Raw genomic sequence first — 15,274 nt, 5'->3', positions numbered from 1 at the left:
ACACTGGTTTGTATTGTTGGTGTTTGCTTTCACATGAACTTTCAGTTAGTTTGTTGAGAACAGATGCTTATCACAACCAGTTCACTTGGTTTTGGAAGATGGTCATATGGGTGGAATGTAAGTGTATGTGTGGGCACTGGGTCATGTTCGTGGATGTTTGTGTGCGCATGCGTGGGTGCCTTCTTGTGTAAGAATATTCATGTTTGCATAACTGTTGTAAATCCCTTCCAAAAAGAAATGTGGTGCAATAAAAGTACTATAATAATAACATGGATTATTATATAACGATTGTTTCTTGTCACACTATTTGAACATGTGGTTGCAGATAAACGTCATTACACGAGTGATTTAATTTCATCTCAATGCCGTAACGTTCTCTTACAGTTGCATGCATGGCCAGTGAGGCTGGCGTTCCACATCTGACACAGGGCAGACAACAAAGGCAGACAGGGGCATACCCTGTTCCTCTTAAAAACAAATAAAGGCAGACGTCAGAAAGCAAAGGAACCTGGAACACACAGATGTGGCTTCGAACACAAACAAATTATGCATGTGTATGTTTACATTAATCCTTCACATTGCGGTTAATGTGAGACGTTGATGTTTTGCATGGGCATTAGTGCAGTGAAAAGACACGATCATCCATATCCCCCAGCATTCACCAAGTCCAGTGCTCCACTGTTCTGCTGAGCAGGGTTAGGACTGTACCATTCTCAGCTACAGGGGGGATGCTGATTCTCTCCAGTACTATATTACTAACATTTATTGTATTCTGTTGTTTAACAAACCTCAACTGAACATTACCCTTCTGATGTCTTAAACCTTCAAACTTTGAATACTCTAAACAATATTACATTTGCACTTGTGGATTCCTATTCTTCAATGCATTTACAGATCCTACATTAACATGATGCAGCAGCATCTGGAAAGTTTAATTATTCCACAAAATGTAAAACCATTCAGCTTCATGCATACATCCTATAAAGGTTCATGCACTAACAAAAATGACACCCAAAATGTATGAAAAGAATATGAACGACAACATAAATTCTTACCTGTCGACATTTTATGTATAATTGTATGAATAAAAACTAATAACTGGTAATAACTAATAACAGTTCTTTGGTTCTCAAGAGTTTGACTAGAAGTTGATGACTAGTAAACTAAATTGTGCATGCTCGTGAATATAATTGGCAACCTCTCAGAGGACCTCAACAAACAGAACAAACAAATATTACTACAAGTGTGATTGCATCATATAATAATTGCTCTTAATAGTGTTCAACGTCTGGTTGACTATGCCTTGTATTAATTTTTGTGTTATATGCACAAAAACTGACAGTCACAACTGATAAGCTACAACTAAATATTGTAGAAACGTAATTTTGTGTAAAGTTGCTGTGTAATAATTTTTATCATAAAAAGCGCTAATATAAATAAACTTGAATTGAATTGAATATAATTCATTGTTCATCATTGTGTTTTAGGAGACCAAGACACAAATGCACAGACAAAAGACACAAAGATAGAAATGATAATAAAAATGTATAAATAATAATAGTTCTGCTGGCATTTCATTGTAAAAGACACTTTTGAAAAAAAAATTTATGTAAACTATAGACAAGCAAAAGACTGAAGCATTGAGTGAACTATAAAAAAAAACATTTCATCTCATTTCATTGAAAGGAAATTACAGGAAATCTTTATTGTCATGAAAACTGATACCATATTATCAGATTTGCAATGCTAAGGGGGTTAAAATGCTGAGCAACCGATTCAAGCCTCATGTGGGAGATCTTTTGAAAGATGTCAGACCTCGAGAGATTTGTTTTACAGATGAAGAAGTAAAAATGTCCTTTTGGGTCCAAACATAGCAGTCAAACCTGAGAAGGGCAAGTGGCTTGTTGGAACATGCATAATTCTTCAAATAAAGTCTAAATCTGGCCAAAGATACATAAAACAAAGATGACCAGTGGAGATACAGAACACAGTATCTCTTCATGTTATCATAAACACACGGTGATGGCAGAAAAACATCCCTCATTACAGTTTATGTTTTACATGCTTTTATTGTTTTGCTGTAAAAGATACAATCAACCAATCACATTTGTAACAGAGCATTATCGTGATTATATTACAGTAAATTCATCATGCACGTTGGCTATCGATATGAGATAAATCATGTTGAAGCTTTATATAAAGCAGCACAGTTCCCACTTTATCCATTTTTATACTCTGAACTGTTCATTAATGGCACAAACATGTTTATGAGTCTCAACATGTTCACAGTGTATAACATGTTTTACCTGAATGAGACAAGACTTCTTGTGTGTTTAACTCAAATCAAACAACAACACACAATGACAGAAAAACACAGTTTATGTTTTACATACTTTTATCGTGTTGCTTTAAGATGCAAGCACAATGATCACATTTATAACAGTTGAAATCAGAGCATTTTCAGGATTACATTAAAGTAAACTGATCCTAGACTTTAAAGATTGAGTCTGGTATATATGTGATTATCATACTGGAGCTCTATATAAAGCAGCACAATTCCTTCAAATTACAAAGGAATAGAAGGAGAATTATATTTTGAGCAAATCCGTACAAACTGTTTCTTGATGCCATCGTTATAATCTGTGCAAAAAAGAGCACAGATTTATTATAATAATTAATGGAAACAATTCTTCCATAACTGTTGTTATAACATGTTTTAATTCAAAATCATTTTACTTACATGTTTCAGGGTTACTGCAAATACACCTAACAATTTCGCTGTAGTCTCTTTTATGATGGTTTTTACACTGTAGCCCCTTCGAAGGATGAACTAAAGAGAGAGATTTATTACATTAGATCAAATTAAATAATTTTGTGATCCATATTAATACTACACAATGTTTTGGCAAAAATAAATTGTCCTTACCTTTGCAGCCACAAACAGCATCTTTTCTCCTTTGTGAACAGACTGTGTGGAGACATAGGTGACATTAGTCTCACATTCAAAGGATAAACATTAATGCTGAAAAAATTCCCTTAATGGTTATTAATATTAATGTGCAAACCACAGAATAAATGGTGTACAGGTATACTGTCCCAGAAATTACCTGAGTTGTTGCACAGAATTGTGGTCAGAATCACCAGGGCAAACAGCAGACAGATTGGTTTGGACATCTTCACGCTGGCGTTGCTGTGGCTTATCGAAAAGGTTTGGTTTCTGCCCTCCTTTTATCCCCTTGTGTAATGATGATCTCCCCTTCCCATCGCTCTTCACCCTCTTTTATACCCTGAACTATTCATGAGGGTTTAAGTTTAACAGCATAAATGAGTCTCGACATGTTCACAGTGCATACCACAATCTTATCTGAATGAGAAAACAGATATTGCTTATTTACCCCGATCTAAACAACAACACTCAAGAGAAAACACGTTAAATCTGATAAAGCTGATCTTGTCAGATCGCAATGTGTGGGACCGAATAACTGCTAAATATTGAGGGGATGTCAGATTCAGAGCATCTGTTATGAATCTTTATGAAAGAATACACTATGGTTTATTTGGTCTATACGGCATACATTAACACCACCCAAGGTCTGAAATTCATTTTTTTGGTCACACCTATTCTATCACCCATTTGTCCATAGATATTTCTCATTGGCCATGAAACTTCGACTGAAACATTGCACCAACCTATACATATTATTACTGTGACTATACATCCTCTTTTTCCAAGACATGTCCTGTCCTTGCATAAAATGTCTAAGTCTTGGCTCTTTTCTCCTATTGTCATGCTTTCTAGTCTTCATTTAACATCTGTATGCATATTAGCATGAGCAGTATAATACCTGTATGCTATTAATCAACCAACTCCTGGCCAGGAGATGTCCAGGAAAGAAGAGGATGCATGGTCAACCTACTATTGTTCATAATTTTAGTGTTTCTCTCTTGTATATGTGCAGCAAACCAGATTTTAGTTGTACTTGCAGCACCATTTGTAACTCCACCTGACAAAATCATACAAAGATTTGTATTGCTCTCACCAGGAGAGTTAAAAATAAATAAATATATAAAAACTAAACTAAAATAAAATAAAATAAGAAGAACTTTGGTGAGGGATCAGCTTATACGTGTTTCTGACTAAACAAACCACATATTGTGTGCGGTATCAGATATTTCGTAAAACAGTAATGTGATACTCGACGAGACAGAGAACAAAGAGAGTAGTGGATTAACTAAATATTTAAGTACAATGAACTGAAACCAAACCTGCTATGGTTTGCCAGTTATGAAGAAAGTCTTTAAACACCTGAGTGCACTGCTTCTTAACATTATTTTTCCAAACATCAAACACTACCAGGGGCTGTAAAAATGTGAACCATAAAGACAATGATAAACAAATAAATAAAATAAAGGAACAACAACAAAACGCTGCATTCCCACGCATTTTTTTTTTTTTTTTTTTTTGGTGAGTTGAGACGTTGTTCCTTTGTTATTAATACTAGAACGTCACTTAAGAACTAGATGCCTTGGACTGTTTCTGTGAAGCTGAATTTATACAATAAGGCAACATGACTGTGTGATATTTCTTTTCTTAATAGTTCAATGAAAAACGTTTTTTTCCAGGGGCACTGCCAGGAATTTTGGGCCCCATGACAGAAAAATCTAATTGGGCCCCCTCTGCTAGCACAATATTTATTGCTGGTGATTTGTAAATGAAAGTCTGCATACAGTATGCAGTTCACTATTTGATGCAAAATTAAAAGCCACCATAAAAATGTCCTTAAAGCAACACTATGTAAACATTTTTACCTTAAAATAATGTTTCCGAAATCGTTTCAATGGTTCATCAAGTTGTAACAAAAAAACACTTGCACTTATGCCTCCCTGGAGTCCCTGGAATGATGCCAAGTCATTAACACAGTGATAGCTAATTTAGATGTAGTTTTCAAATTAAAATAATCATTAATTCTCTCTTTAGACCAAATCAATTTTCATTTTTGGGTGAACTATCAATTTAACAGAAGTGAAAAAGGAGCAACTTATATATATTAAAGAAGCACAATAAAACAAATACAATAGAGATACAAATTAAACTCATTTTTCAGATACTGTAGGTTTAACTTAACATGTATACATTTATTTAACGTCTTTTGTTGGTTAACATTAATGACAGATGGGTATTTCACACACTGTGTGACTTATATTTTAGATACAATGCTGCAATCCGTTTATGCAATATTTCTAATAGCAGCAAAGTGGTGTTTAATTTTTTTTTTTTAACAATTCAGTGAATAATTCATTGACTCTGTCACAAAGGAACCTGTTTTTGAACGAGTCAGTTAAATGATTCAACTCTAGTCAGTCTTAAATAGCATACTTCCCTACCATATCCTATGAGAAAATCAGAATGTGACCGAAGAAGAATGTCTAGATGCACAGTATAATAAAACACTAGGGAAAAAGTACCTGGAAGTAACCTATTACTTCCAGTGAGATTCTGATGTATGCATTTGATTTAAACTTTACTATCCCATTAGGCCACGGAGAGGCTTAATGAATGGCAGTGATGCAACACAACAGTCCACACTTTTGCTATGTACAGATGCTTTGACTTTCGGCTACAAGTCTGCTACAGACTTTGCCATGCATAGCGGCTGCAAAGGAGGAACACAAGCACCCTCTTGAAAGCTATGGACCCTACGATCTCAAGGACTTAATGGACATACACACACAGAGGCCATTGCAAGTCCGCAAGACCATCACTGCGTTCCTTTAAGAAGGGCTCTTCCCCATGCCCTAATCCCGTTAAAGGGTGCAAAGGATCATGGGTACCATAAATTTTACCAATTGAAGCCCTTCATTCCGAATGGCCCTTTAAGTGGCCAGTTTTAAGCAATTCGGTTTGGAACAACTCTTCAATATGGTGGCCATGGTTGTCTTCACTCTGAAGTGCCCTTCGAAGGGTGATATATGCTGTTTGGAATGCACCGCATAAGTGCACATGAAATGTGGCATTTGGGATAGGGTCAAAGAACATCCTTTGCAGTCATTAGCTAATTACTCAAAACAGTAACTAAAGAGTATGTGATTTGGGACACAGCCATTTCTTGCGTTGATAAGTGAATCAATGTTTGAAAAAATTGGTTGAATACAGCTAAAATTAAGCAACAAACTCTGTACCATATTCTCACTCGCCACATAGCCTACTAGTCTAAATCTGCAAAAACAGAAATGATAAAAAGCTGCCGTCTCAACATCACCATTGCAGTCATGTGAAGATACACAATATAGCCTTATGTTACACTATCCTACTTGATAGCCTACCCGGTTTCATTTTTTATTTATTTTAAATACACTTGATGAGGAAATAGTTCAAACTGATTTTTTGTATATACCTAATCTATCATTTGCTATCACCCCCCTTTTCCTGTAAAGCTTTGGCAACGTGTACAAGAGTCACAGATGTCATCATACTGATAAAGCAGTCTGAATTCTTCTCAGTCAAACCGTGTCAGTGATAAAGCACAGGTAAAGCATGCTCTAACGTCCAGCGTGGGCTCTCTCTCATATGTAGGTTACAGTTAGCGTGCCCACACAATAACCAGCTCCCACAGGCTCACAACCTCAGTATCGCAGCGCTCGAGCCCTCCCTCGCAGTGACGCACACACAGACGACCAAGGAAATCCCCAAGTGAGAGTTACGACAGACTCTTACCGCCGTAGATAGTGGGCAACTTCCGACTCGCGCTGAACACCGCGTACAAACCGACACAGGAGACGGTTTGTCAAATACGACGTGTAAACCGAGTCCAGGCTCAGGACGAATACAAGGTAGGAACACGTTTCCTTGTTTTATATTTGTATATGTGATATATTTCGAGTACAACACAACGTAACGCGAGCTCGAGCTTTGTTGTTGACATGCTCGAGCTCATCCGGTGCACGCGATCAGTCGTACAAGGTGTATACAATGTCTAATCCGACTGTTTATCGGACTACTACGAATAATGATGAGTGGATTTCATTATTTAGAGCTTAAAAGATTGATGGCGTAATTTTCCTGTGTTTTACCCTCCCCAGGTGTTGTTTTGGATCAGTTTAAGTGGATTGACTTAACATTACATTCGCGGAAGTGCACGCGTTAGCCAGCCAACGACTTGCGGTTGTTTTTTATGAATACACCTAGCGAAGTACAGCAGCAGGAGGACATGTACGGCATGGCAGAAATGCCCAACCTCATACCACCGGCAGGTGCATTACAACCCAGTCCAGTGATCCCGTACGAGCTCGGACAGGCGGGGAGAACCGGACCGGACCTGTCTGCCCCACGAAGACTGCAGCGAGCCCCCAAACTCGGACAGATCGGGCGGTCTACGAGAGGTGGGGGATATTGGGTTGTGTTATTATGTTAGTTTGTCATGCACAGCCTTTTTATTTCCTTTCAAAAATCTTGACTCGAGACCAAAATTCTAAATCAGAATTTGTATTTAATTAAAAGCCTTCCCAGAACTTTACATTATTTAATCCATCTGAATTAACACTTACACTGTGTTAGTCCAATAAAGGAAGCATCCAAAATATGCAACGCTGGGGAAGCTCCAAGAAAAATTCTGTTTTTCTAATGTAACAAAATCTGAAGCTTCCCCACCACATTAACTAAACTTGGTTCAGATCTATATGTCTGTTCATAGGTGCCCAGTAAATACCAGAATACACAAGCATTCTACTTTAAAACACCAACCAAGTCCAACAAGTTTGTCTTGACAAATATTCCTTTTCTAAGTTCGCCTATTAAAAATAACTTTGAAGGGAAGTACTAATCGTGACTAATGATGATGCATTAAGTCATATCGGGAAGTTCATATTTAGTTGAACGCCCATGAACATCACCGCAATGTCGTAATCGCAAGAGGGAAATGCTAGAAACATGTTTGACACAATGGACGCAACATCTGTATTCTTGGTAAATTTATTAAGATGAATAATTTTTTTGCATTTACATATAAAACTATATATATATATAAGTTGCAAGTACGAAACATTGTACCAATTGCAAAACAATATCTAACGATTCAATTAAAAGCAATTAAAATAAAGTAAAACCACACCCAATGCACCGTTTTTGTTCATGTTTCGTAGATGTAGGGTTAAAAAAATAAAATAAAATTAACCAGCTTCCCAGGATTACTTGAATGCACCATAACTCATGGTGTCCACTTGTTTCCACTCTGTTGACAAATGATACATTTCTTCTTGTTTTTACAGTGGTTATTGATGATGAGGACTTGGATGATATCATAAACAATAACAGAAGCTTCCCGGTTTCTCAGAGAGTATCACCTGTTGCCTGATGCATGCCTGACTGTGCCAAAGCTGTTGAAAGGCCAACACACCAAAGCAGGCCTAGAGAACTGAACCAGAATCTCCCTCTCACGTTTTCGTCACCCTTCACTGTACAGTTCTTAAGGCTTTCACCACTTCAAGGTCAAACAAGAGAACTGTGGACTTTGCGTCCTGTTCACTAAATGCTTGCCCATCACTTTACTGATTGTCGTGCTTCTGTAGCACTTAATGATCCTGTCTAGTGTTCTCTGTTTTGGAAGTTTCTTTCTCAAAAGTGAAGATCTTGATGATCTCTAATGCAACAGGGCTATATTTATACAATTTGCACTTTACTGCAGAATAAGAAAGCTAACCTCAGCAGTTTGGATTACTCATCTCCCAAAGAGGACATTTTCTGTGAATCTCTGTTAACGTGTAACGCGCCATTTGGTAAGGCCTTTGGTTATTTTGGTAACCGGGGCCTTCCATGACATTTCTCTGAATGACAGCGATTACTTGTTAATTGTAAGAATCTTTTGTAAGGTCACTGTTTTCATGTGCCTGTTGATTTTAGTTTGAATTAAAATAAGTACAATCTTGAATGCATACTGACTGAGATGAACAATCAAAATCTTCTAAAGTGATCTCAGATCTCGGTTGAAGTACATTGCTCTTAATGTTTTTGACTTCTAAATGTTTGCATGGAAATTAATTGATTTATGTAAATTGTTTTGGGGGAGTGTAGTGGGGTGGGAGTAATAAAGTATGCATGAGTAACGTTATTGCAATTGTTAATGTTTGGATACAAGCTATTTGTATTATTTTTTTCTATCGAAAAATGTACACATTTCAGGACAGTGCAAGATGGTAAGTTTCTAGTTGGTCAGTGATGTTAATTTTTTTATATACCTGAAATCTGTTTAAATGCAGTTTTAAATTATATTTTGAATCTCAGATTCCAACTTTATTTTCTGTGTAATTTAAATAAGATGTAATGTAAAAAAATGCAAATAAGTTTTTTTAAATATAACTTATTTAACTACCAGAACAATAACCAGCCTGATACAATGAAAGCCAACTTTATTGAAAATAAGCATGCAAAACAAATGTATAAACAATAAGCTAACTAACGCTGCCATTATCAATGAACTTTTATAAGTAAAAGCTGTTCAGATAGGCTCATGGACAATTAAAATGAACATGAGGTGGTTAATAGAGTTAATACTGAAATGTGTTTAGCAAATGAAAAAAAATTAATCATAATGTCCATGGTCTTTCTCTACCATGTGCAACTACATCATGTACCTTATAAGTGACTCAAATCAGTATTAAAAATGTTAGCATTTCTGTAAGACGAATACTCAAAAACAAACAATTCTTAATAATGATAAAAAAAATCTGCTTCCATTTTGGGCAACACCTGTTTGTTGGTTACATTGCTCCCTAGTGGGCACAAACACCAACATATGACCCACTACCCAAGTTTCTCTCTTTGACACAGAGAAAACAACCTAGCTGTTTACTTGTGAAAAGCTGAGGGCTCAAAGCAATCTGTGAGTATTTGCACTGACACTAGATTTCTACACTCCTCCATTTCAAAAACACCCAGAGAGATTGTAAATGCATTTTCTATTTGAACTTTTGGACAACTGATAGCTCTTTTTACAATTGGACATTATACAGTTTGTAAACTGGTTACTTTCTCAGTTCCAGTTGTTTAACCTTCATTATTCAGTTCATTATTTTGTTGAAGATATTCTTCACCTTCTGAAGTTGCTTCAGTGTGAGTCCAGTAGGGGCCAGTCTTGGTCACACATACTCTTTGTTGTTGCCGCTTGCAGACCGTGCAGAGTTACTCTTAGGATATTTTGACACTTGTTTACTTCGAGTGCAAGAGGCAGCCAACATGGCTCCACCGAGCACATCGAGAAATGACCCACCCCAAGCAATGAAAATGGCTGCTCCAAACTCAAACCTATAGAACAAAATGAAAAGGTAAAATGGGAAATGTGAATATTATACTGTATATTCTTATTATTTTACTATTTAATTGCATTTGTTCAAAGTTCAAGAGTGTTTCTTAACCATGTTCCTGGATGCTTCCCAACACTGCACATTTTGCGTGTTTCCATAATTGAACCCACCCATTTGAACTCATCAGAGAACTGAAATGGGTGTGTTGGAAAAGGAAGACATCCAAAATGTGTCTTTTTGGGGCACCTCCAGGAACAGAGTTGGGACATTCTGCTCCAGAGATTGTGCAAAGGAGAATTCCTTGTGCTCACTTGGTGTTGACTGGAGTGAAGGGGTTGTAGAAAGCTCGAATCACATTGTGGGCAAACCACGAACAGGCAACAATTGCACAGAGGGCTGTAGGAACAAAATACAGAAACTGTTTAAAAAAAGACAGAGGATCTTTCTTAGCAAATACCTTCAAAGCACCGACTAGTTTGACATTAGCTAGCCGGGTTTCTTTGATGTTCACTGACCCACAGACTGAGCAGAGACTGGTGTTACATAAGAGCAGTCCAAACACGGTTTACTGTAAACTTGCATGAACAGTCTCACATATATACTCACCTCCCACTAGCAGTATGATGCCTCCTGTCATGGCCGTGCGAGCCTTGCCAACTTTGTCATCAGCTCCACAAGTGGTGCACTTCATGCCCATGCAGGCCACACCAAGACCGCAAATGGACACAATGATACCCACGATCATCAAAGCACGGGTCGCTTGAAGATCACCTACGAGAGACAGATCGAGAAGGTCAGGAAGACATCACAGAGCTGATTGTGCTCTTAGTTTTCTCCATTAAAACTAGATGCTGAGATCTTAAAACTGTCAGTCATGCAAATGGCTAAAAACTACCAGGAAATAGCTGTTTGATATTATAAATAATATTACATTATAACTAATTAAATTGTTCAAAATTGAGTCTCTCCCCTGAAACTAGACATTGTGATGTTTTCGAGGGCCTAAACATGCTCCAAAACTCAGGAAACTGCACAAATAAGTCAAAATTGTCAAAATGTACATCTGATCTGGGTTTCAGAAGTGGGTGTGGCAAAATGGCTCGATAGCGCCCCCTGTAAACATTTAACAGAATGCGCCTCGAGCTACGTTTTACGTTCATGTACACACATGTAACACACCATTACCTACAAAAAACTCTATTGGTACAAAATCCAAAACTCAGCATGAAGTCAATTAATTTGAATTTCATGTGCGATTTTTTTGCAGTTTTTTGCCATTTCCAGGCCTCATACCTTGATGAACTCCTCCTACAGTTTAAATGGAATCATCTTGAAATTTGGTGAGGGTTATCTTAAGGCCTTTGTGACGTTAAACTGCGAAGATCTTGAGTTTTCGTCAAAAGGCGTGTCCCTGACAGCCTATCAAATTTGATGTTTTGCCATGAAACAGGAAGTTGCGGTAACTCAGACAATCTATGTCCGATCTGCCCCAAACTTCACATGTTTGATAGTTGTTCTGTCTTGAACACATGTCTATGCCCATATTCAGCTATAGCGCCACCTCCTGACAACAGGAAGTGATATGTTTAACTATTAGCAATACAGTCAAAAATACTTTTGTTTGCTAAACATGCTATAATTAGGTTTAAACATGATAGCAATAAGTGCTACTAAGTGCTAAAGCATGCTATTAATGCCATGAAATAGGAAGCTGTTGTAACTCATGCATACAATAATCAACCTGCCTCAAACAAACAAAAATAAAAAGTCCTGGTCTGAAGACATCTACATGCCAACATTCAGTTACAATCTGAATGTTGGCATGTAAGAAGTATGGCACATATAAATGACTTTGACATATTTCTCCTATATTTATCACGTCAAATGCATATTGCCCACGGTTAGCTGTTTTCCTAAAGCCACCTGGTGACGGTGAGCCCGGATACGAGGACCCTTTCATTGCTGCTTGCAGCTTTAATTTAACATTAAATCTAATTGTATAGAATCTAAAGTCTAAATCTAGACAACCACATTATAAATAATAAAGAAAATAATGTAATGTTAGTCTAGAAATATTGAAAAAGTAAATTGTATAAAAAATTTGTTTAAATTGTATGAACTTGAGATCTAAATGTAATCATCATTCAATAATAATAAAGATAGTCATGTAATATTTAGTAAGTAATATTAGATGATTATTGTATTAGATGACATTACATTATTAGATTATTAACATTAAAACAATTTTTATAAAATTTTTTACAACATTTAGTTTCTACTCTAAAACTAGATGTTGAATATTATAAATAAAGTAAATGATGTTACACAAGTAATATTAAACAATTATCTATTTAATATTTATATTAAATCATAACAAGTAAATTGCACACAAATTGAGTTTCTACTCCAAAACTGGATAATTGAAATATAAACCATCAGTCATGCAAATGACCAAACAAAATAGCTGTTAAATAAAGAACATTATAAATTATAATGATTTAATATTCTCTTTAATTAAATGTATCACTTTTTAATTTTTTTTAATTAGTATTCATTTATATTTAATTATAACAAAATGAAATTCTTGCTCTGCAGTTGCTAAGGTGTCATTTCCACAGAAGTCTGCTTGCCTTAGCACATCCACTAAATATGCACGGTCCATACATTGTTAAAAAGGATGCCGCTAAAAAATGTTTATATAAAATCCAGCACTTATGCAATACAGATAAAATAGAGTGCAAGAAGCCATTCCCACAAAAACCAGTCTGTGCCAGTGCAATCCTGTACATGTGCACACAAACCCTACCAAGACAGAAGGGGGAAAAAAGGAACGTGTGAGGGGCACGGGTGCAAGCTGTTGTGAAGCAGAAGAATTATTGCTCTCCTTTATTCCTTACAACACAATGAGGCATCTCTTGCCAGACACAGAAACAGTCAGTGGTGAAATTCAGGGGTCACCCTTCATCCATGCTTTCTCTCCATCCTATTTCATCCTGCTGTCAGGTGCAGTTCCAGCTGGTTTCAACTGGAAGTGTCTTGCAGTTTTCTCAGAAATGCTCCCTCAGTAAGTCGAAGAGTGAACCGCAAGAGCTAAATCAGATTTTAGAACAGTCTATGTTCATCTGTAGAGAGTGTTCCTGTAAACTCTGAGGTGGAACGTGAGGTTGTGCTTTCCCATCCCAGTCCTCGGGGAACTGAGAAGGAATGGGGAATTGTTTCTGTAACAGCCCTAAACTAAAGCACTCAATTCAATTTATAAACTCATAACTCAATCCTGGTTGTTGGGTGTGTTAATAAAAATACGTTGGCAGCTATAGAAACAATGGATTACGTTCTTCCTGGAGAAGCACAGGCACCATGGCTACCTGTCCGGCCTGCTTACATTACAGTCATACAGCAGATCCAAAGTCCCACTGGCGAGGCCAGCCTCCATTAATCAAGCTGGGAATGGCATCAGTGTTTATTCGAGTGTGTGTGTGAAGAGTTGGAAACTATGGCTTCAGGTGCCAGAGAATTCCAATAAACAGCTACAGTACAGATTTACAATTTAAAACAATTTATGTAAGGCTTCATATTGGATCCCATGTGTGATATGATATTGAGCGTTTAAAATTAACCACTGGTGATCTTCAACATTTAAATTTAGATTTATTCTTTATCGATTAGCTTGATTCCTCTGGCTCCTTTACATGTTGACCTTCAGGTATTACATGCAAATACAGATTAATAATGTAGCTTACTAAAATATGGAACATTAATAAATAATATAAGTATTTTGTGACCAAGACAGACAGATGGATAGATGTTTGACACTCACTGTCTAGTTGTAGAATAGAGTCGTAGATTTTGCACTGAAGCTGTCCGGTGCTCTGAAACGCGCAGGACATCCACAGTCCCTGGTAAGTGGCCACAGCCGTGATAATACTGTCCCCCACGTACGCGGACATCTTCCACTGCGGCAGGATGGTGCCCACGATCAGTCCAATGATGCCAGTCAGAGAGAGACCAAATCCAAGCAACTGAACGCCCGAGTTTGCCATATTTTTTTTACACCTAATGGCAAGAAACTCGAGAAAAGCTCCTGTCCCGCACCTGTTACTCTCTCTGATGAACCTCTCCAAAAACACTGTGGATGAAGTTGAGGAAGCGACCAGTTCTCCGAGGAAAAACAGCAGTCTGTCAGTCAGCTGGAGGTATCACCGATGTCAGTTAAGAGTTGCGTAAAATACAGATGCCGAAGTGTGGTCTCGAGCGAGTGAGAGGGTAAACTATAGGCTGGCGCGCGATGCCCGTGACGTCACGGCACAGTATCACTCGCATCATCGGTACTTGTTTTTAACTTAGTACCGCTAGATAAAGTTTATGTTTTCTCTATAACATATTCTTTTAGACGAGTGTCTTTATAAGGAACCCAGTTTCCCCCAAAACATGTAACATACTATGTATGACTTAAATTATGAGATACTAGAAATATGAAATAAAATTATGAAAAAAAAAAATAAATACATAGAAAGTGAAGTATGATTTCCTTTTGTATGTTGGCGGAAACCGGCTTCCATTAAATGAAACACTACGATATTTGTTGTTATAGGTATTATTATAGCAATTTTATTATTATTTTGCACGCTTTAATTTACATTGATACATTTAAAAAAACTTTAATTTGCGTTAGTTTATTTAGTGCTTAAAAAGTTTCACATGCTAAGTGTCTATTCAGTCTCTGAACCTCGACTTGCATCCTGCATCTTGTCCATTCCGTGAGGAAACGTCTAATCATTCCATCAGGTGACCTCTCCTCTGCACTTCCGGTGAAAGGGAGAACAGTCTGGAACACGATCAACGATTGTCTGGCGCCAATGTTATAATGATCTTACAAAGGGAAAGAGGAAATATCTATAACCTGAGGAAAATAGTCCGGAAGCAATAATGCTATTAGATGAGGAAATTATTTTCAGTCCAGAATGTGTCTGACACCTAT

The 15,274-nt window shown here is 37.1% G+C and overlaps 2 protein-coding genes across 2 annotated transcripts; one reads left to right on the top strand and one right to left on the bottom strand.

Moving 5' to 3' along the window:
- The first annotated feature begins 6,593 nt into the window (after positions 1–6,593).
- LOC113105903 (calcium/calmodulin-dependent protein kinase II inhibitor 2-like) lies at positions 6,594–9,104 on the top strand. The gene is made up of 3 exons (XM_026267280.1): positions 6,594–6,831; positions 7,081–7,380; positions 8,266–9,104. The coding sequence occupies exons 2-3, from the start codon at positions 7,173–7,175 to the stop codon at positions 8,349–8,351; spliced, it is 294 nt and encodes a 97-aa protein (XP_026123065.1). The 5' UTR covers positions 6,594–6,831; positions 7,081–7,172; the 3' UTR covers positions 8,352–9,104.
- A 281-nt stretch (positions 9,105–9,385) lies between these two features.
- LOC113105889 (claudin-7-A) lies at positions 9,386–14,584 on the bottom strand. The gene is made up of 4 exons (XM_026267259.1): positions 14,114–14,584; positions 10,903–11,067; positions 10,608–10,692; positions 9,386–10,297 (listed from the first exon to the last, which is right to left on the bottom strand). Exons 1-4 carry the CDS (start codon positions 14,334–14,336, stop codon positions 10,132–10,134), a joined length of 639 nt encoding a protein of 212 aa, XP_026123044.1. The 5' UTR covers positions 14,337–14,584; the 3' UTR covers positions 9,386–10,131.
- Between the last annotated feature and the right edge of the window lie 690 nt (positions 14,585–15,274).

Source organism: Carassius auratus, chromosome 7 (genome assembly GCF_003368295.1).
Source record: "Carassius auratus strain Wakin chromosome 7, ASM336829v1, whole genome shotgun sequence".
NCBI lineage: Eukaryota > Metazoa > Chordata > Actinopteri > Cypriniformes > Cyprinidae > Carassius > Carassius auratus.
Note: the sequence above shows the minus strand (reverse complement) of the source record. Positions and strands in the feature narration are given on the sequence as shown.

Excerpts from the sequence above, each read along its gene's own strand:
- LOC113105903 (XM_026267280.1), top strand. The coding sequence starts at position 7,173 with ATGAATACACCTAGCGAAGTACAGCAGCAGGAGGACATGTACGGCATG. Across the intron at positions 7,381-8,265 it reads GATCGGGCGGTCTACGAGAG|TGGTTATTGATGATGAGGAC; the intron begins GTGGGGGATATT and ends TTGTTTTTACAG.
- LOC113105889 (XM_026267259.1), bottom strand. The coding sequence starts at position 14,336 with ATGGCAAACTCGGGCGTTCAGTTGCTTGGATTTGGTCTCTCTCTGACT. Across the intron at positions 10,693-10,902 it reads CATCATACTGCTAGTGGGAG|CCCTCTGTGCAATTGTTGCC; the intron begins GTGAGTATATAT and ends TTGTTCCTACAG. Across the intron at positions 10,298-10,607 it reads TTCACTCCAGTCAACACCAA|GTTTGAGTTTGGAGCAGCCA; the intron begins GTGAGCACAAGG and ends TTTGTTCTATAG.